The 23,324-nt window shown below is 32.6% G+C and overlaps 1 protein-coding gene across 1 annotated transcript; it reads left to right on the top strand.

The window, feature by feature from the left end:
- The first annotated feature begins 44 nt into the window (after positions 1–44).
- Positions 45–21,216, top strand: LOC123660464 (protein gooseberry). Its single transcript, XM_045595539.1, has 6 exons — positions 45–99; positions 13,249–13,421; positions 13,865–14,123; positions 15,787–15,986; positions 16,513–17,111; positions 21,096–21,216. The coding sequence occupies exons 1-6, from the start codon at positions 45–47 to the stop codon at positions 21,214–21,216; spliced, it is 1,407 nt and encodes a 468-aa protein (XP_045451495.1).
- The last annotated feature ends 2,108 nt before the right edge of the window (positions 21,217–23,324 follow it).

Raw genomic sequence — 23,324 nt, 5'->3', positions numbered from 1 at the left:
CGTGGAGAGTTACGATCTCTCCTTAAAGTTCTTCTTTCGTGGCAATGGCTGTATCAACGTTAAACATGACACCGTACTTTACAGGATATTCATTCCAAGGTTAGCGACCACTTTATCTTTTCAGTTTAGCGTTTAAAATTATATTTAAATAAGTGTTTTTTTTTTTGTACTATCTTTTTGTAGTATCTTTCAATTTTGAAAAAAAATCTGTACATTTTGTAACGATGTAAAAATGTGTATTATATATGATCATATAACGTTATAAATATTCTGCTATATATAAAATTCTCGTGTCACAATGTTAATTAAAATACTCCTCCGAAACGGCTAGACCGATTTTTATGAAATTTTGTGTGCATATTGGGTAGGTTTGAGAATCAGTCAACATCTATTTTTCATACCCATAAGTCATAAGGGGGGAGGGGATTACGGGGGGTTAATAACGTATATGGCAAAACAACGTTTGCGAGGTCAGCTAGTAAATATAAACTTTGTTTTTTCATAGTATTTTGCTTATAATTTTTTTTGTCAGATTAAAAATAAATTTGATTCGTCAGATTTTTGAGCCTAGAGGTAACTATAATTAACTAATTTTACATCGACTCTCAGTATCATCATAAAACACTAATCGGCAATAAACCGAACCGCATTTATACGACCAGAGCTTAGCAGCTGATTAGTGGTCAATTACAAGCATCCAATTCGTTTATAATAACACAATTTGTCCTACAAATAGTTTTCTAGCTACGAAAGGTTCGAAACAAACCATAAAACGATAAAATCTTGAAGAAATTAAGCTAACAGTGATTTTTATTGGTGATCATATAATAATAATTTATCCTGACGCCTACGAGACAGAGGCTATTAAAAAATGTATCAGAAACCTATCAGGTTCATGTTATATTCCTGGGATGGTCAAGGTCCAAATGTGGAAAGCGATTTGTCAATTGTGCTAAAGGTACTTTTTCAATACAGAAATTCTGTCACGACTCGACTCGATTATTATTATATTGTGGCGTTTTCCAAATGATCTTGATCTTAATTTAAAGTAAATAATTATATTAAATCGAAATAAAAAGATTTTTTATATTCTAGTTTTCTTAATTCGTCTGATATTTAATTTCTGTTATATTATTGGTTTTGTATTGCATCTATTTTTATATAAAAATTAGCTGACCCTGCAAACGTTGTTTTGCCATATATGTTATTAAACCCCTTAAACTTCCCTCTTTAAACTTTATGGTATGAGAAATAGATGTTGGACGATTCTCAGACCTACACGATATGCACATAAAATTTCATAAAAATCGGTCCAGCCGGTAATTATAAGATGTAGGTATATAGGTAGGTTACTACTCATTTTTAATATAATTTACTTCATGTTCCTCCAGACTAGTTACCTACTAAGTTCAGAAATAACTAGTTATTATCCTTCTAAATATGAACAGTTTTTTAACGTAATATTTTTTGTAAGTATAGAATGTGAATGTTTTTTTTTAAAGTATTTTGTCTATCGTAAAATCACTGAACCGTCATTGTTTTAAACGGTGCTATTCGCTGTTTGTTATCCTTGACGGTGAAAAGGACGGTTTTAAGGGCAATAGTCTTACAGTGGTCCTTTTTGTATGTTTACAGCTTACTAAAAAAAACGCTGTGACAACTAACAACGTAAGTTATAACAACAAACTTTTATTGTTATAACTTATTGTGCTATTAATTGTTTTATTTTAATATACGACACACCTTAGTCACCAGTCATATCAATCGTTTGCTATTGTGTTAGGCATATTTTTTTAAATTGTTTTTTTCTGCTTTTTTTATTTTTTTCCCTTGGAGCAGTACTTACTAATATAAAATAATATTAACGCTTACGTGTTCCGAAAAGTTCTCTTGTAATGCGTTAAGGCATAAATCATTACCATACGAAAACATTTCGACGGCATTGTTAAAAACGTCACCACGACTTATGACCTGCTTCTAAATTAAAACGAGAAAGCAATACATAAAAGGATTATGAGTAACAAGGATGAATGCTTCTAAAGGAAGCCGACGCAAGCCGCGCTCTTTTAATTTTGAAAACAGATATTTTATCTACGAAAAATCTTTAGAAATATCATAATAATCATTAAATTGTATTGAAAAAAGATATTGAAAATTTCATTGCGAATTTTAAGTTAATTATAAAGTATTATTATAACGATTTTCGATGACTCAACGCATTATGCGCTTGCGCAGAGAAACGCGGCTTCTTTTCAGCGTGGTATACATTTTAATCCCTAATTCGACATAAAATTATAAACCTTTAAATTTAAATCGGGCTCAGTGTCAAATCTCAATGTACTCTTTCCAACAAAACATTTACAATTCGTAAAGAGTTTTTAATCCAAGCACACGATGTCGATTGGCTTATAAAACAATGTTTTAGAGTTTTTATATACAAAAATATATTTGTGTGTCAGTAGTTCTAGTAATAGTTTGTTTGCAGGATTCACGGAGAAAAATAAATATAAAAATTACAATTATATTACAATGATTTACATGACTGTAATCAAATTAAAACTAAACTATAAATACAAATAAAACCTTGTACTAAAATTATATACATTTACAAATAAATTTATGCATGAAATTTAAATTAAATTAACTATATTTATATTAATCTATAAAATAAATAATGTAAAACACAAACGAAGGTGTTATATAGGCACCTGCCGACGTTTCTGCCTCGGCTGCATGTAGCCAATTGAAAAATTTAAAAGTATATAAATATACTAAAAGAAAATACTTACATATAAAAAGATTTTTAACCTTTCAGAAGATGAAGATCATAGTCAAAGGTCAAATGCTCCTGGCGTTGAAGGCGTCAATGGTCTATTTGCTTGTCATACTTCTAGTATAAAAAAATGAAGTTATATATGAAAGTGTACAAATATATAATAATATGCCTACAGTTACTAAAGAAGCTAAAAAGCGCTGATGTTTAAAATTTACAAAAAAAAAAAAAAATATAAAAAATCTCAAAATATAATAAAAACATCTACGACTGTTATTTAATTGTAATATTATTTATAAATATTTTTAAAAACCCTCATCTAAAATAATAAATCATAGTAATAACATGAAAAAAAAAATTAGTAAATATTTTTAAAAAGTCAATAAAAAAATCTACATAATATCAAAATAAAATGCTTACTCTTAAAAAATATACGTAAATTTAATAATATTTATAAATATATATTTAAAAAATTCTCATTTAAATTAATAAATCAAAGTAATAACATTAAAATAACTAAGAAGAGGTGACAAAATCTCAATAAGAAATAAAGAAATAAAAACTTTAATTTGTGAATTTAATAATTACATAAATATTGATTCTTATTAGAATTTCGTGGCGCATGCGTTTGTAGATCTATGTCGCGATAGTATTTGTGTATCGTCGCTTATCGTTTTGTTCCTTTAGTGACTGGTCTTACTATACTATAGTACTATATGTATAGTCCTTTTCTACCCTCACTTTTTTGCTTTTTGTGACGATATCGTATAATGTGTTGAACTATTGTGATACGCTCGCCTAGATGTAATGTACGAGTATCTAATACTTATAACTATTTAAAAATATATTCTTTCTATGTATTTCTTATAATTATGAGTGAATAGTGTAAATTCTTATGAAAATGAATACTTAATACCTTTGACATTAAATTAAGAAAAAAAAACTTCAGTGTTGGATCATGTCCTAGCGTTTTTAGTAGGGTTGTCAGATCGAATGAACTTATTACCGGGAGAAAAAAAAAAACATTTTTCGGGATTTTGGGATTTTGATCGGGAGAAACAATAATTGTATTTGCTCGCAAACGAAAAAAAACCGACTTCAATTACATCGAAAAGTAATACAACGTAGGTAGACAAAAATATAGTCAAGTAAATACGCATTATCAAAGATTACTCAAAAAGTTGTAATCAGATCTCGATAAAATTTAAATGTGACCACAAGATAAACATCAGCTTTCGATTAAATTAAAAATCATCAAAATCGTTACACCCAATAAAAAGTTGTGCGGTATACAACGTAGGTTGACGAAAAAATAGTCAAGTAAAAACGCATCATATACGCATAAATTTAAGTGGGACCAAATGATACACACTACCTTTCGATTAAAATTTTTTTTTGTCGTAATCGGTCCTCCCATTAAAAAGTTTGGAAGTAACATACATTAAAAAAAAAGAAAAAAAAATACAGTCAAATGAGAACCTCCTCCTTTTTTGGAAGTCGGTTAAAAATAAATTCAAATTAAACATATTCAAAACAACAACATTTAACGTTATTATTGCACCATGCGCTGCTGATAGAATGTCAAAAAAAAAAACAGAAATTGGTTTCTTACCCTAGGTCTCTTATATCTTATCTTAATCTCATTGTAGATTAGTTGCCATATTATTATAAATAATAAACGAAATTTAATAAAGTAATTTATTTTGTTTTTAGCTTGTTACATGTAGGTATTTTGTGTTACTTTTCATAGATACAATTTTTTTTTGTCTTTTTTCACTATTAAAAGAAGACTTGAAATTCAAACAATTTTCCTCAAAATCCATGCACATTAGTTTTTTTTTTGTGTAAAGATTGTTCAGTAATAAATATGTCTTTATTTTGTCATTGGATATAGTAGTGTCTTTCTGAGAGGCGATTTCAAATAAGTGTTTCTTTTAAAGAACAATAATCATTTTACAATTAAATTTTTCTACTAGATCCAAGAGCTAATGCCATGAGAACAAAGTCTCCTTTTTTAGTGAATATTGTGAGAACCTTTTATATATATTTTATAACTGAAATCAAATAGTTTTTCTTAATTTCTTGTTTGGAAAACTGCTCTGCTTTTTTTATAAAATTTTTCTTTTTCAGCATCTGATACTCTGTTTTATATGGATCATATCCCGACCATCTGGCAACCCTATTTCTTGGGCAGCTTTAGCACTGTTTGTCTGAAGTGGCACTAGAAAAATAGGAAGCAGGTTGGTGACATGATGATGCCAATGAAAAAATGGCATTAGCTTGAACCCGTGGATTTTTGTACCTCAAAAAATTGTTTTGCATTTACCTACATATAAAACAAAAATCAAAAATAAACATTGGTACATCGGTTTTTTTTTAGATTTTAACATTAAAGTCTACATTTGTTATTAAAATATGAATAGGAATCATATTTATTTACTCTTGAAAACAAAGGATGGTCATAATAAATTGTATTTGTAAACATTCGGATGTTAATCACATATTAATTAGTCGAAGTAACATGATTATATGTGAAACAGTAGACATTTTTATCGACGACTGTATCCACAACAAAAAAAAAGCGAAAAAGTGTTACTCAGATAACCACTGTCGCGTTAATAAAAGTTGCTTACCTACAAGGGTAGGCACACATAATCGCGCGCAAGCTGAGTTGAAACATCTATAATATGAAGTAGCTATCTACATACATATATAAATAGATAGATATGAAAATTTTGATATCGGTGTATGTCGATGATATTAGTTCGCATAATGTGTGCGATGACGGTCGATGTCCGCGATACGCCGCGGGCTAGGTGACGGGTACGAGAAGCGATACCGATCGACGGTGTAAACCTTGTAATTTCCAGGCGAATCAAACCTCTTACCAACGAGAACATCTCGATAAACTCGTTATCCGTTTCGATGTTTTTAACGAAAATCTCCGGTGACCTCTATAAAAAGTTCAGTACCATAATCAAGGTTTAGTCACATTTGTATCAAGACGGACACATCACAAGCGGTGCACATCGCACGCACACATCCTCGCCGGGATCAAAGACACCGACAGGCTCTTTTAGCCGCATAATATGACGCGCCTCGTCCCCGCGCCCGCGAAATGCCTCGCCCGAACCTCGAGGGCGCTTACTTGCCATAATTTATGTCGATCTATTAATAAACAAATTGATATTAACGAATTCTTAACTTATTTAAATCATTCGAAAGTATGGCTTATTAGTGCAAATAGTATTCGGGTAATTAAAGATTTTTTTCTTCTATGACTTATGGTTATGTGTATTTTTTTGTAATTGTTGTTTATCGGATGATTTATTATGTTCTAATAGAGATAAAAATCAACATAGCTTTGGGCGGCGTCTTTTTCGCTAGCCTTTCACTTGTTTTCTCATTACATTACGTGCTTAATTGTAGTGTAGTTACGATATCTTATTTGTATAATCACGAACACAATCTCGGAAATCTAACACATACATTGTTTGTTATCTGTCTAATACCGAGTTGAAATTTTGTAACAATAACAACCTATTACTATTAAACTTGTCTACAATATGAAAGGATATTTATGTATTTTAATAATCGAGCCCTTAGCGTCGGCCGCGTCAAAGAGTCCATTTCTTACAATAAAAGAAAAGACCCGTCAAATTAGTACATAGCACGTTATGAATACGGAATGAGGTCAAATAGGGTACTTTTAAACAGACTATTATAATGAAATAAAATATTCAGTTCCATTCACAGCCAGTACATACATTATATTCGTTGACGAGCCGAAAGGCGTTACCTAGTTTGAACAGTTGCGTTCAATTCAATGGAGTGAAATTTCGTTTTAGCTCGTAGCTATAAATGTTTATAAACGCAATAAATGTTGTCCTTAAGGCTAGAATTGGTGTTCGAAGCCTTGGGTAATATTTAGTAACATATATTCATAATAGTAATATTTCTTTTCCTTATGTTAGATAAAAAAACAATTGTTATAAGAATAATTGTGTTTGCTCGCAAACGAAAAAAAACCGATTTCAATTACATCGACGAGTAATACAACGTAGATCGACGAAAAAATAGTGAAGTAACTACGCGTTATCAAAGATTACTCAAAAAGTAGTTATCAGATCTCAATAAAATTTATATGTGACCACATGACAAACATCAGCTTTCGATTAAATTAAAAATTATTAAAATCGGTACACCCAGTAAAAAGTTATTGCGGATTTTCAGGAGTTTCCCTCGATTTCTCTAGGATCCCATCATCAGATCCTGGTTTCCTTACCATGGTACTAAACTAGGGATATCTCCTTTCCAACAAAAAAAGAATTATCAAAATCGGTATATCCAGTAGAAAGTTATGCGGTATAATACAACGTAGGTCGACGAAAAAAGCGTCAAGTAAAAACGCATTATTAGATATAACTCGAAAAGTAGTTGTTAGATCTCAAATAAATTTAAATGGGACCAATTGACACACACCACCTTTCGATTAAAAAAAAAATTGTCGAAATCGGTCCACACGGTCAAAAGTTCTGATCTGAGCCGTTTAGGAGGCGTATTGTAACTAACATTGTGACACGCGAATTTTATATATATGATAATGTGTAAACATGTTGCGGAAACTGTACTCTATACAGTACGGGTTCATTCGTTCAGACGTCGGGTCAATTCGGGTCAAAGGAGAGCTAGTGAGTGCAAATCGCATCTCGGTTTCTGACAGATTACGAGGAATACCAATAAGTGTTTATATGCTTGCTTACGAGACTGTATTTTAAAATTGCTAAAATCAAAGTATAAGTATTTTGTATTGTAAACATTTTGTGATATATGTGAAAAAAGTATTTTTATATTACAATACAGCATCAAATAAGAAAAGTAAATATTAAATGATATAATGTATCAAATAAGTTTTGACTACCTAAGGGTAAAATTTAGTATTTTTTTTTAAATTTTGGTTTACGTCTTTATCATAAGACGACTCAAAGATGACGATCACTAATTATAGGTATAGGTAGACGTCAATAAACGTAAACTGGCGACTGATAGTCTACTAATATATAAAATTAAAAAATAAACTAATATGGCAATTTAAATGTACAAATATTAATGTAAATAAAATTGATACTAAACAAACAAATCAGTATAAAAAATATCTTTTGTGAAATAATTGTTAAAATAATCTTTTATAAATGCATATTTAAATGCCGTTATTAAATAATACTTAATATAGTTTTTCATAGAGAGATGGACTGTTTCGGTGTTATAATATATCCCATGAAAGTATAATAGAACTGATTTGATAACCGATTGCTACACCTCGAGCCACGCGACCACGAGGCCACACAGACATATCCGAAAGCTTGAAGAAGGCTTAATGGAATGACATAGCCTTTGTAAGTGCCGCCCAATTCTAATGCCTATTCAAATGGCATTTCTTCGCTTTGTTGCTTGATTTTGGACAGCAATAGCTTATTTTATTAGTGTATAAATGATTTTAACAGGTTACGAATAGAAATCATGCGCATCGGAATAAAAGATAATCATTTTATGATCCGATCGAAATTTACCTTTAATATTACTATAGGTTTATTGAATCTCGTTTATTCTCAACATTAAATATTAAATGTTTTCTTTAAATCGAACATGTTTTGTTATCATGCGTTAGTTGAAACGGCGTGAACGAATTTCAAATAAACGGATACAGGACTTTTAATATAATTCTAAACAAACACGTGTACAAAAATGATTGATAAATAGCAACACAAGATTTAATAAATTTATTAAATCATTGTCTTTGTTAATTCTAACTCGATAACTCACAACTATTTATAAATTATAAGATGACAATTTCTCTTAATATTATGCACAAGTTATCGATGCATACAAATCTTGTGAAGGAAAGCGGCGTGTGACGTAAAACTTCATATAAATTTTACTATAGGCACATTAATGTCGCTACGTGAAATTGATTTGCAAGCAGAAACATATTATGATTGTGAAAATGGGGTTTACGATTTATTTACACAATACGATATCGACTTTAAACATTATAAACTATCATAGCTTGTAAGAATCTGTGTGAAAACTGTGCATAAATTAATTTAATTCAACTGTAGGATATATTATCTGAATCAATTGTTAGACATTACAATATTAATAGACATTTTCTTGATTTTATTTTATAAATATACTCTTCTAATAGAATAATTTTAATGTGAAAATGATACCTAATTGACTCATTTTGATGTGAAAATTCAATGCTTAACCAAGGAGATTGTCTGAGCAGCTCGTTTATCAGAAAGCGATTGTTAGAATTTAATAGGGCATATGAAAAACAAATACGCGAACGGGATATCTTTACGCCTATTGACTTCATAACTTTTATTGGTCGTTTCTCACCGTAGTGTGCTTCTGGCGGTTCAGGCGCTATAACCTATGACATTTAATGTCACAGTAAATACGTAAAGTAATCTACCAACGTGTAAATAAAAGACTCGATCATCGCCTGGACTAGAAAAAATTAACTCAATCCTCCAAATATTGAGTGTTAAAACGTCTATTGGGAAGACGGTAAAGTTTTATTAAGAAATTGCTGTGGAAATATTTGAATTGCTTCATAAATTTCCAAACCTCAGATAGGTTTCGAATTTAACGTTTCAGAACGTAATGGAGATGAACCCTGGATTAAGAAATCGAAGTTAATCGAAATGAATGTACAATTCGGCAACGACTGGTACTTAAGTAATCCAATCAGCGAACGTCAACGATAGCTCGATCGAGTTGAAAAGTTTTGGAGAAATGTGATTGCTAATTAAAGTTGACACAGAAATGCGTTATAGTGAATGAAAAAGCATTTATTCGGTCACGCCTTGCGTCTTACTTAAGCATTAAATGATCGGCGCTGTTTCAATTTCATCTTACACGAATGTAGCGATTGAACGAATCGGAACAAGATTACATTATTGTGTGAAAAATTTATACCTTCCATGGGAGTACGTATCTCAAGTTTAGTATGTGATTATTCCTCGCTCAAGTCACTTGTCATCATTATGAATAAGACTCGTAAGTAGAGCAAAACTTCGGCTACCGAAAATCCCCTGACTTATAAACTTATATTTTTCTAAACGTGTTTTCTGATACTTTTGTGTACCACCCTGGTAGCAGCTATTGTGTGGGTAAAATGGTGCATGATGAAATTGTGCTTCTGGATGATTACATTTCACAAATAAATCTTGAAATTTGTTGTTAACTTCGCCTCCTTTTGCGTTAATAGCGTTACAATGTTTGCCAATTCTATTACGCATTGTATGTTTGAAGTTCTTGTATGGCTTTTGTGTCCTTTTATCAATTGTACGTATGATTGATCCTGTTTCAGTATTAAAGCATTTTAGTTTCATTTTTTTGACGAACAGTTGTGATATTATTGGCTCAAGCTTGGGTTTATTAAGTAATAAAAGTTTTGGTGTACCTACTTTTAAAATTGTACGCTTAAATACATTATAAAGAAAGAATAACAGTATTGAATTAGAATATTGTATAATAAATGGTACATAGGTCTAATTTTTTTTAAATTATAATATGGGATTTATTTTGAAAATAGTTTAAGTATTGTGGTAAAATATGATTATTTATCTAATAAAATGAAAAGCTAATAAAGTGATACATTATTACTAACCCACCCACATTTGTATAGATAAGGATATTAAGGAAACGTTATGCGTCATAAATATTTCTGGAACGTTAAATTAACACTACAGAACATGGGTTTGAGGCACCGTGATGTCTACGGGGTTCCGAACAAAAAATATATTGGGATCGCTCGCAGAAACTTATTTAGTCGACCACATATGTACATTTTGATCGACCTTACACCCAAGTTAATAAAGTTTATTGTATCATGGAGGGTTTAGTATTTCACGTGATTCTTTGTTTTTAACGGATCAACTCTTATCCATATGTTGTTTATGCTACGGTTTATTTTACATTGGCTTATCTTTGGTTTCTCGCCTTATTAAAGGACACACTTGTTGACATGTTGTTTAATTGATCGGTGCTTCTCCGTAGGGGTCCTGGAACCTACGTGTGGCGGTGTCTTTGAGGAATTATTTGAAATTGATAAACTATAAATGCCTCCCACAAGTAGAAGATGCCACCGTTATTTTTTTTCTTTACAAATGAGAAGTGTCTGTCAAATTTGGATATGAATTAGGAATAAATTTAGGAATGCGATCATAGTAGGTATATTGTGACAGTAAATATATATTATATATAGTGGCATTTGGCTGGTTCCGCCGAGTTTTCACTTCGAAGATTTCGCAATGCTTGAAGACAAAATTCATCGAGCAACATGTTCTATCTATGTTGACATACGCCGAGACGTGGACACTGACGAAGGGACTAGTCCACAATCTTAAAGTTACTCAACGTGCAATAGAATGGACTATACTTGGAGTCTCTCTCAAAGATAGTATCAGAAATGACACCGATCAGAAATATCCGTGAGAGAAAAAGAAAAGTAACTGACATTCGCCGAGTTGCATGAAAAGAAATTAAAATTTAAGTAGTGATTAAACTAATTTAATCGCAAGAATTGTATGAAATTCTTGTGATTAAATTAGTTTAATCCCTACTTAAATTTTAATTTTGTTTCGTGCAACTCGGCGATAGTCTTTAGAATTAGCAAGTTGAAGTCATAGTGGGCTGGTCTGTGTCGCAGAACCGATGGCCGTTGGCGCAGACGGATCCTAGACTGACTACGCGTGGAGAACGAAATGTGAGACGCCCTCTGGCCCGTAGCAATATCTATCTATATAAGATTACCAGCGGAAGCTGGATGAGGATTTCGAGCGTCATGAAGTAGACTGTGATAGACTGAAACTGAAATAATTTTGCCTTTGTTCAAAAATTACTTTTGAGCGACTTCAAATAAAGGAGGTTCTAAATTGATTGTATTTTTTGGTGTATTATCTCATAAATTTTTGCTGGGTGTACCTACTAATTTTGATATTTCTATGGTGAAAAGATAAATATTTTCAAGTGGGAAACAATTAATTATAGTTTTAGGCATAAATTTTCTAATTTAGTGGTGTGTGTAGGTTAACACCGGGTGATCTCGGGATCGATAAATTTGTTTCTCGTCTAGGTCCTTGTGAGTTTCTCTACCGTATATAGCGATCGTAATTCGCAATAGGGAATATACATGCGTCATGCAGAGAAACAGCATGTCAGAATAATCTCTGACCTAGAAGTGGAATGTAACCAACAAGATTATATCTTTATCTTTCATTTATAACAACAATATGTTTAGTCTATTTTAATTTCGACTGTGATGTCAATGAGATGATTATAATCTAAATTGTTCGTAACTATACTAGAAATAGATTTTACTTATTTAAACTACTGAAATGTTTCAATGTATTTTAATACATATGCACAGTATTCGAACGGGTGTCCATATTATTTTACAGTGAATTTACGCTGAATAGTTTGAGCACTGCGCTGGATACACTTAAGCGATTTCTTGGTGATTGGATATTGAGGAACAAGCAATTTTGAGGTGTGATGGTTAAAATTGATTTAATTTCGTTGCAATTTCTATCGTGATATGTAGAGTACCACTCGTAGGGTGATATCGAAGTGCAGATTATTGTATATAATACCGGGTAATATATCGTGTGTTCTCGCTCTGTCTAGCCTAAAGTAGTGTGTGCAACATATGGTACTGCTGAGCTATTATTTTCATGACAATTACAATGCATTAAATGATGTTTTCGTTGATTAACTGTACCTATCGGAATCACGACCGAATGTTGCTGGACGTTGTGGAGGTCATTATTGTGGTCGAAGTGTTACGCTTCATCATTGTGGGACCTTCACTATGGATTCCTTCACTAGTGTTTGAGCATCTTTTCTACGTGAACAACATCCCAAAATGTAATATTGAATGTGGCCAAATAGAAGCCAATGTGAATACAAAAGAATTGCAAAAATTGCTGATCGGCGGCTTTCTTTGACGATAGGTGGTCCAAGCCACTACCCATAATGTGATTATAATAGCCATTTTATTCACACATGCGTTAATAGTTCCAGATATATTTTATATCTCGAAAAATTTCATTTGCAATTACTGACAGGTCAACTTTATTATCGTACTCGATAACTAATGCGATAAAAGATTAATTACTTTTTGTGACTTACCTTTTTGTTTGTCTGTAACAAAGTAAAATAATATATCTATAAGGTAATTTAAAATACAACTCCTTAGATTAAAACGATATGTGTAAATAAAGAGTAAAAATAAATTTCTGCTCAAATGGAAATGGTTACTTTGCTTGACTTCAAGTTTAATTGAACGTATAATCGGCATTTAACACTGCCAACGTTTTTTGTTTACCTAACAAGTATAGTATTTGCCGCACTACCGGGTAAATTTTTTGATTTTATTTCGATATTAATTCATATGTTTCGTACAGGCCAAGGTCGAATGAACCAATTGGGTGGAGTTTTCATCAACGGTCGTCCCTTGCCGAATCATATCAGGCTGAAGATCGTGGAGATGGCGGCGGCGGGCGTGCGGCCTTGCGTCATCTCGCGGCAGCTCCGCGTCTCGCATGGATGCGTTTCGAAAATTCTCAATAGATATCAGGTTTGTTGTCCAATGTTTTGATTTTAATCGTAAAATATTTTTAATGTAGCTACTGATATAAAACTGTTGTTTATAAGTTTGTATTATTTTACTTAGTTTTGTTTTTTTTGTTGACTACAATTCTGGTGTAGTGGTGTGTGAAGCCGAATAAATAGTGGTGGTAGCGGGTTTGATTCTCGGGAGTAAAATATTTTTATTTCTACAAGTATTTGTTTCTGGTCTGGATGTCTGTCATTGTGAGTCCCCCACGCTGCCTTGAGAGCACGTAAAGCTGTTCTAGTCACAGACACCTGATAACGATGGTAGGGAATATATCCACCGAATTGCAGTGGAACGGGGTGGATTAAGCTCTTATCTTTCTAGTACTTGGAGAAAGAGGCTATATCCAGGAGTGGGACGTTACAAGATTGAACAAATCAATTATTATGAGTTTGTTTTAACAGGAAACTGGATCAATTCGTCCTGGTGTGATTGGTGGATCAAAACCGAGGGTAGCAACGCCTGAAGTTGAGAACAGGATCGAAGAGCTCAAGAGACAAAACCCAGGTATATTTTCCTGGGAAATTAGAGATAAATTAATTAAAGAAGGCATTTGTGATAAAAACACTGCCCCATCGGTCAGTTCCATTTCACGACTTATAAGAGGCGGCAAAAGGGATGAATCAGACCCTAGAAGAAACCACAGTATTGATGGTATTCTAGGTAAGTCATCCTTACCGTCGAATAAATATATTTTTATACAAATGCTTTTTAACATTATTATTAATAATACGTTATTAAATCAGTTAACGAAATATATGTTTTCAATTGTTGTATTTAATAAAATAATACTTTGATGTCTATTTTTAAACATTTATTCAGAGCTGAAATGTATTTTTGCGTTTAATTTGTTCATGTAGGCTGTAAAGTTTGTTGGTACACTTAAATACTCGTACTTTAGCGAGGGGTTGTGTGAAGCATTTGTTTAAAACAGTATATTACAAAAGTTAGCCTTAACCATTTTATAAACGATTCGTCATAAAGTACTCTATCATTTCTGAATCACAAAGTTACCTCGGAAACTAAATTAATATTACATTTACTTTGGATTACGAAATAATTTCAAAAATATATTTTTAAGTAGTACCTATTTGGTAGACCTTCGATATAATGATGCGTAAATAAGTGCCATGTCATCGTAGTCTTTAACGTTGATTCAAGACCATAATCACTTAATTCACTTTAAAGTACATTATTATTATGAATTTATTCCTGTAATGAGACTGTCGGAAACGTTCGCAAACTTAGTAAAATGGCGTATAAAGTTAATAGTCCACGTAAAAGTAAAGCGAGCAAGGCGCGCGCGCACGCCACGGCAGCGCCCCTTGTGTCGGCTTCGGAAATTGTAGGTCATAAAAATGAAATTAGTACTCAAAGCTGTTATTATCCCATCGCGTTTGGCCGCGAGGCTTGCATTACGACAATCTGTCCGTACTGCACGTCTTGTGCCGTATAGCTATCCAATATAAAATGGCGCTCCTAATATCCCGGTTCAGCGACGGTGCGGTTTTGCCTGAGAGATTCTGCGCCGCGATAAGATTATGCATATTAAGTTGTGTGCAGCTAAAGTAATGTCTACACTGGAAAAGCGGGACCCTTTACGCTCGTGCTCGCGTACACAAAATTTGTGTTTCGTGCCTGTCTATGATGACGGATAGCTGTAAATGTAGTGAAACTCCAACGTTTTATATGATCGTCGCAATTTTGTAACAAGCAATGATCAATTAGGTGAAATTTGTCACAAGAATATTACGAGAAAAGATTTTGAATAAAACTATGAAACTATTGAGTTATTAACGTAGATTTATTTAAACTTATATACAAAATAAATGCAAGAGCAATAAAAAGCCGTATAAGAAAAAACAAAACTAAATCAATAGGTGATGTAATATAATGACATATATTTTAAGCTTAAGAAACTCATTAGAGATTTCTTTGAGATTAATGTTCAATGAGGTTTAATATATTTAATTTAATCGAGACCGCGTGTGGTCCGAGCGGTAGCAAATGATAATAGATGTGTTGAAACAAAATTATAGGAAAATAGAAAGTTACGTTGTAGTGACAAATTTAAAAAGTGTAGTGGATTACCTGCATCATTGTTGTTATAAGTATTTGAAAAATGAGTAAACTAGCGTACAGTCTTATTTTCTCAATTGAATTAATAGCGGAAGAGCAATTTTGTTGCGTGGCAATAGAAAGCTAATTTCTTTAACTGGTTTTATAATTCAAAATGATATGATTGTATAGGTAACGATAAGTTATGTATATCAATTTCAAGATATAACATAATTTAAATTAAAATATGTTTTTCTCTTCTTGAAAGGTCCCTCATCATGTGAAGATTCAGATACAGAATCGGAGCCCGGAATCACACTAAAAAGGAAGCAGAGAAGATCTCGTACTACTTTTTCCGGAGACCAACTAGAAGCCTTAGAGCGTGCTTTCACCAGAACTCAATACCCCGATGTTTACACTAGAGAGGAATTAGCGCAGAAGACTAAATTGACAGAAGCTAGGGTTCAGGTAAGCTACAAATCATAAAATAAAATTTATTGCCAGTGAAGGCTACAATCTAATATTATCATTCGGTTACTTAGCCTATAATTATCAACAGTTGTCAAAAAAGAAAAAGGCTCATTGTTAGATATCCCTTCCATCCGCCCATTAAAGCATAAAAATATAGTCATTAATTTATAATTAATATCAACTTGAAACTGAGCTACCATATGGTGTTACTACCGATCTACTTAAATTGATGGATTGAAGTAGTAATTATGGTAATAAAACAAAATAGTTGCGCTTACTATGCTTACAATCCTCAAAAAAATTGAGGTTACGTCATAAGTTAGTAACAGGTTTAATTTGGTTGTTTTTATATGAAGAAACTATTTTTTTGGTTATGTTGATAGCTATTATAAATTTATAATACATATTTTTAGGGCAATTAATTTTTATAACAACATATATACTTTAAAATTATTTTTTTAATTAAACTTTCTGGTAAGTGAAAATTCTATTCTATTCTTATTATTATTATTATTCTCTTAAGGTCTGGTTTTCAAATCGACGAGCCCGTCTGCGGAAGCAATTGAATTCCCAACAACTAAGTGCTTTCAACACTATGTCGTTACAATCTGCTTTCCCATCTGTTCATCAACAATATGAGCCATCACCTACCTTTAACGCTCAGTGTTCATCATGGCAGCAATCATACTCTTCTGCATTAAGCTCAAGTTCAGTTCTCAATTCTGCTCTAGCGCCTTCTCTCCATCAATCAACTTTGGCCCCTTCTGTATGTCAGTCAGCACTTGCGGCATCTTCTTTGCATCCTCCTACATCAACCTCATTTCCTTCGGGGAACTTGACTCCTTTATCTCACTCGTCTGAGCTACCTTTGCAAGCGCCATCGGATACTCCTCCTAGTACGAGCCCTGCGGTTGCAAGTCCATCAGCAAACCAAAGCAGCGGGATCAGCTACCAACATCCAACTTATGCTAATGGAACGGAGGCTGTGTCACACACATATGGTTATGGTGACTATGCAAAGCAAGAGCATATCGCAGCCCACAACCATTGGGCATCAAGACAACTCAGTAGCCATCATACAAATAAGTTAGCAGAAGTAAGCGCATGGCCAGAAAATTATAGGTAAGTTCATTTCAAACTTATTCAGGTACCAGTAATGATGATGAGTCTATAAATAAATATTAAGTGCCTTTAATATCTCAATAAGCCCTGGCGGCGACCAATTGCCTTTATGAATTATTGATGTTTAGCTACTTATATTCAGTTTCGTATTCAAGGAATGAATATGCACTTATGAACAAATGTGTAATAAATTTATATTTTTAACTAGAAGAAAACGTACGTATTATTGATATTGTCTTTATGTATTGTTTATTTGTTATCATAATTAATGCTTAGGCGTAACAATTTTTTTTAATAATAGCCTAGTTGGTAATTTTTGATGCAGTGGCTGTTTGCTACGAGTATCCAGACGTAGATCTCGCGAATTGAGCTACATTTTTTTCTTTTGCCTTCCTTTATCATTAGCCGAAGCGGCCGCTAATCAATTAAGAGTATAAGAAGTCAGCCATTATACGCCGCGCGGGTAGTTATTACAGGCCTCCTTTCGTAATACGCCGATGCGATCGTGGAGGCAATAGGGCTGTGAATTTTATGTACATTTTTGATCGATTACTAATTGGTTTTCAAGTTATGTTCTACGTTGATACATAATTAAGTAAGCACGATATTTTTAAAAAGTTATTATCGAGGTAAATTCTTTTTACGCATAAGACTGCTATGTATTTGTCGAAAAAGAATGTGACATATTCATTGTGTCATTGTACATATGTCAATGAAGAGGTCGTTTATCTGTGTTATCGAGACAAAGCAAGTCTATAAACCTAACATTGGACCACACACAATATATTTTGTATTACAATGAGAGACATCCTAATAATATATGAGCCACTTCAATGGTAATCACTTTATCTCGTTCTTTAAGAAAAATCGATTGATGTAACATTTAAAAGACAAACACGAGTTAGCAATAGGAATAACTAAAATTTGTCTATTGGTCTTTTATCGACAGCTAGTCTATTTCACACATTGTGGTAAATCCACACTTATGAAAAAAATTATAATTAATATATTTTATACATAAAATAACAACGAATTTACATTTTTAGTTATTAATATTTTGTATGTATAGGAGTAGGCTGGATGAGGATTGCGGAAGACCGGGATGTGTGGCGCGAACTTGGGGAGGCCTATGTCCAGCAGTGGACTGCGATAGGCTGAAGTGATGATGATGATGATGATGTATATTTATTACAGGTATTATTAGCGTTTTAAAAATAATCAAATATGACCACATTTATATTCTTAAGTCGAAACTTTTCTAATACTTCATATCTTGATCTCATTTTTAATTTTTAAATTGGACGTGATATCAAATTAAAGCAATCAAAGAAAATTTTACTATCTTCGTTTAAAAGAAGACAGAGCATGATTTACAGCACTACAAAATATTAAAAACATTGTAAAACAATTGTTCAATTTAGTTTTCAACCACTATAATGCAAAACAAATTGTAGCATGGTAATTTCATACTTACTTAAATGCCATAAGGCTATTTGTCGAATGCATTAAAATGTGCATAGAAGGTATTATCGTCGCCTTACATTGCGGAAAACAGATAAACATATGTTGCTTTGTAGCGAGCGCTTGGCAATTAATGGGAGGCCGAACGTGACATTAGTTCGATGAACCCGTGCATTAAACCTAACTCGAACCCGGTATTAAAACTTATCTGCAGCTATTTGCATTCAACTTCCTAAACAGCGTGGTTCTGTATCTTTTATTGGACAATAAAGCGGACGAACCGTTTGTTCGCTCAAAATGTACACGTGATTGATGGATGCAGGTGAACGAAAATTGCTTTTCAATTGCTCCACGATTGAAATACTAGGCTTTCGGTAATGCATGCGTTGTACGGTATCCGATTCAGCAAGATTCTGATATTGACCTTCTTGGCTAAGTTGAATCTATCGTAGTATAATCAAACGAGAGTTCTATATTTTTTGATTATTCTATATAATTATGGTTGTAGTACTGTAAAATAAATGTATTACTATTTAAATGAACCAAACTATTACGGTAACACGACTAACATACGTATACTAATTAAAGAAGCTTTTACTAGATTTGAGAGGCTATATCAAAGCAGTGTCAAATGTTATCAAGTTTCATTGAGTTCTGTTGAGATTGCGTGAGCCCGCTCCGTTCCACTTACTAGCTGCAGCTTTCCGAAATTATATCTTGCATATGTTAATTACGACAACTGATTAAATTTCTCTTTCACCTGCTATTTAAACACCGTCATCGTTTGAAACCATAAAATTGCATTCAATGGTTGTTTCAGCACTATTAAAAGAGTTTTTGATTTATTGACTGATATACATGGGATCTTTATCTCCCCATTAAAATTGATCTATAGTATTTTATTTGTTAAACAGGAGTATACGCACAGTTTTAGGATTTTAACGATACTGCTGAGTATCCTATTTTAGTTCTTTAGTAACTGGTCTTTTTGCTTAATACCTATTTATTCCAAAGCTCATATTAGTGTTGCGAAGGTCTTAATCTTTAAGCCTATCCACCTACACGCTACAATAATATATTATTGTTTATGCGTTACAACGAACATGAATAAGCCTTAATAACGTATTAGCCACTGAATTCAATTGAATATTTAATTTTATTATAAGCTTAGTCACGATTTATTTCCATAAAGCGTCATTTGTATGTGTTTTCTTTCATTTCATTCCGACCACCTAAATTACGCATTCCGGTAGACCAAAAACAGGTAACAATTACAAGCGGCATTAGTGTCTGCTCTATGATTATAAACTTTTAATATCATACCGATAGATACAGTCCAGCGTCGATGTAGATCAATTACTAGTATTTCGTACATGATTCACTCGTTCTTTCCCACGATTTATAATCTTGAACTACAAGTTTCATAAAGTTGTTTTCCGACAACAGCTTTATCGTTTGTGATTGCAATTATTTGGCACTTCAAGACGTAGCGCTTTATTTCATTTTCTATTAATTGTAATTTTTATTGTACAGTTATAGTAAAGTATTTTTGCTGTGTGGTTATGGCATTAAATAATATAGCCACCCCCTCTCTTCCCGTGGGTGTCGTAAGAGGCGACTAAGGGATAACACAGTTCCACTACCACCTTGGAACTTTAAAAGCCGATCGATGGCGGGATAACCATCCAACTACTGGCTTTGAAATATACAGGCCGAAGACGGGCAGCAGCGTCTTCAGTGCGATAAAGCCAGCCCTGTGGTCACCCACGCGCCTGCCCAGCGTGGTGACTATAGGAAAAACACGTGATTTCACGCCATTTTTGGCTCGAACTTGTGGAGAGGAGAGTGTTCAGTAGTAGACTGCGATAGGCTGATGTGATGATGATGCTGTGATGAAAAGTATTTAAAAATTAACGCTGTTATTTTATACTAATAACATGACAATAATCTAAATGAATGCAACGATGAAGGAATGAGTTATAAATAAATTAACGTCTCCTGTGATCCTGATTATCGTCACCGGAAAAAACACAACGCACAACCACAAACGTCCAGGCCACGGCAAACATCTGTATGGTCAATACAAATGTAATATCACGGGGCTCGAACCTGCAACCGCTATAGCAACGTCCGTAAGCCAGGGCTATGATATAGTAGAGTATGTGCAATTGTATATGTAGGTAATATATTGCCAATGTAATAAGGTTAGATAATTAGGTATATTTATACTATAATGCATATGTATTTCTTAATCATTTTTGCCTACAAATATTACAGTACTTTGCACTACTGTGTTGTTGTTACACGAAGTTTCTGGAAATCAAGGCGACATCGTGTACATTTTCAAATAGAGTCAGTTGATTTTGAGGCATTTAAAGAAAAGTTAGTGATAAAACTTCTGCACTACAAGATTCATAATTGATTAATATTCATGAAAAGAAACAAATTGACCGAAAGTTCAAACATGTTTGTGATACAATATACTGCTAAATATTGTGTAATGGTTAATTTTCTTTGTTACAGTTCCTTTTTCGGCACTAACGCAACTCATTACGCCTCACACGCCCATTCTCCCAGTGAGGCGAAATCGGGTTATCCTTATATTGGACAACTTGGTGGAATGGATATGGGTAGAGTTCATTGAAATAAAGGGACAGAAAAAATGTTTATTTGTATATAATTTTATTTTATTCAAATGTATAATAATTCCCAACATTTCTTCATTCAAAATATTTTGAGTGTTGTCTTGAATTTGAAAATTGAATTTTTTAATATGAGAAAATAATGATAATATTATGCGACCCAGATATTAATTATTATTGGAGGATTTTGAAGTAAAAAAAAAATTATGTTCTCTGTCAGAAAACACATGTCTTGTGTATAAACAGTGAACTTTTAAATATGATGCAATATCATGTAATTCAGAATAGACGTTAGTGTATTTTTGTTGACTAGCCCATTGGTGCAGTTTGCAGTGGCACTACTTTCTATTCCGCGGGTTGCGGGTTCGATTCCGCCCAAGTCTGGATGTAATATTTGTATTTATATTTGTATTATTTCTACGCATGTTTATCAAAGAATAAATATTTAGTTATATCAGTCGGCTGTTACCTATAATACAAGCATTAAGTTGCTAACCACAGGAACATACAACCGTGTGTTTTTTAAAAGATATTAAATTATTTATTTATTTATTTATTTATTGTATACGGATCTTATACATATTATGGGTGGGTGGTATACCTACTTGGTAGTTAGAAACAGCTGTGGTGGTGGACTCCGAGTTACATTTTTTGATTGAACAAGAATATGTTGTCTGACAGAGAGAACATGTCTTGAACTTGAACGTCGAACTTATCAATATAAACAATATCTAATCAATATCATGTGACTAAAATCGGACATCAGTGTCTTATAGTATGTGAAAGTTATGCATGTTGTAGGTTAGGCAGTTGGTAAGATTAGCTGAATTCGAATCGAATTTTTTACGAGTAGTCACTGCAGTCGCAGTAGTGAAATTATTGTTATTATTCTATATTATTCGCATTATTACATAGAAAGTGTAAATTTATTTTTATATCAACGTGTTTAATATTTTATATTACAGAAACAATTTAGTGAAGGCAGTAAGTTTACACTGTTTATATAGAATGCCTTTGTGCAATTGTGATTTTATAATATTTTTAGTACTAGTTTAAACAAATAAATAAATAATTTACTTGCACATGTTCAAGTAATTAAATATAAGTTAACCCAGTTTTATATTGAGATAAGTGCCTTTAAATGTAAAATGCATAGTGTAATATTAAATATATTCTAACATTTCCTTGTTTAGTAAAATTAGTTTTGAAGACTTATTGTCAGTTAAGTATTATAATTGGACACAACTTTATTTACATAGCAAGTAAGCGAACAATAGTTCCTAATTTCATCTACTATATCAATTATTTAGATCATATAAGAATAATTATGAAATTGGATTGTACTATAGAATTTGTAAATGTATTTTTATATCTATGTGTACATATTTACAGCAGTAACTTTACATGGTTATAGCAGAATGACTATTTACATACGTATACATAAATGTATGTGAGTGATCATAAGCAATGTATCTATTAATAGTTATTTTATATTTAAAATACGAGTTTCTTGCTGTGGTAGCGCACAGCAGGAAACACGTTGCTTAGCAAATTTGGAGCAGCTCGTCTGCTGGCTGTAAGTACCTCAATACATAGTTTAAAGTAACCTTACAAAAGAACACACTCTAATAATATTGTTCTCAAGTAAGACTACGTTCTGAGTAAGATGACTCTTATTACCTGCTTATGGGTCATTGTTAATACAAAATTTTATTGCATGTCATGTAGTTACTAGATTTTCAGGCGTCCATAAGCTATGGTAAGACGGTTATCAGACGGTTATTATCTAATTTACCCCATTTCTAATTTATTTAAATATAAAATGTCACTAATCATGCTTATGCTAGCTTTATGTAAATAAGTTACGTAACTAAGCAGACTTCTTGAAGGTTTATTAAGAATAAATTTTAAAATAATAAAAATGTGTTTTATTTTGATACATAATTAAAAAGGTAGGGCGTAGTATCGGAGGTTGGGCACAGCAGGAATTTCCTGCTCAAAATATTGAGCAGCCCGACTGGGGTACTAACTTTTACTGAAGATCAAAGCTAAATAATACTGTTTTTAAGTAGCATTGTGTCCTGTTGGTGAGTAAGGTGACCAGAGCTCC

The sequence above is a fragment of the Melitaea cinxia genome, chromosome 15 (assembly GCF_905220565.1).
Source record: "Melitaea cinxia chromosome 15, ilMelCinx1.1, whole genome shotgun sequence".
Lineage (NCBI taxonomy): Eukaryota > Metazoa > Arthropoda > Insecta > Lepidoptera > Nymphalidae > Melitaea > Melitaea cinxia.
Note: the sequence above shows the minus strand (reverse complement) of the source record. Positions and strands in the feature narration are given on the sequence as shown.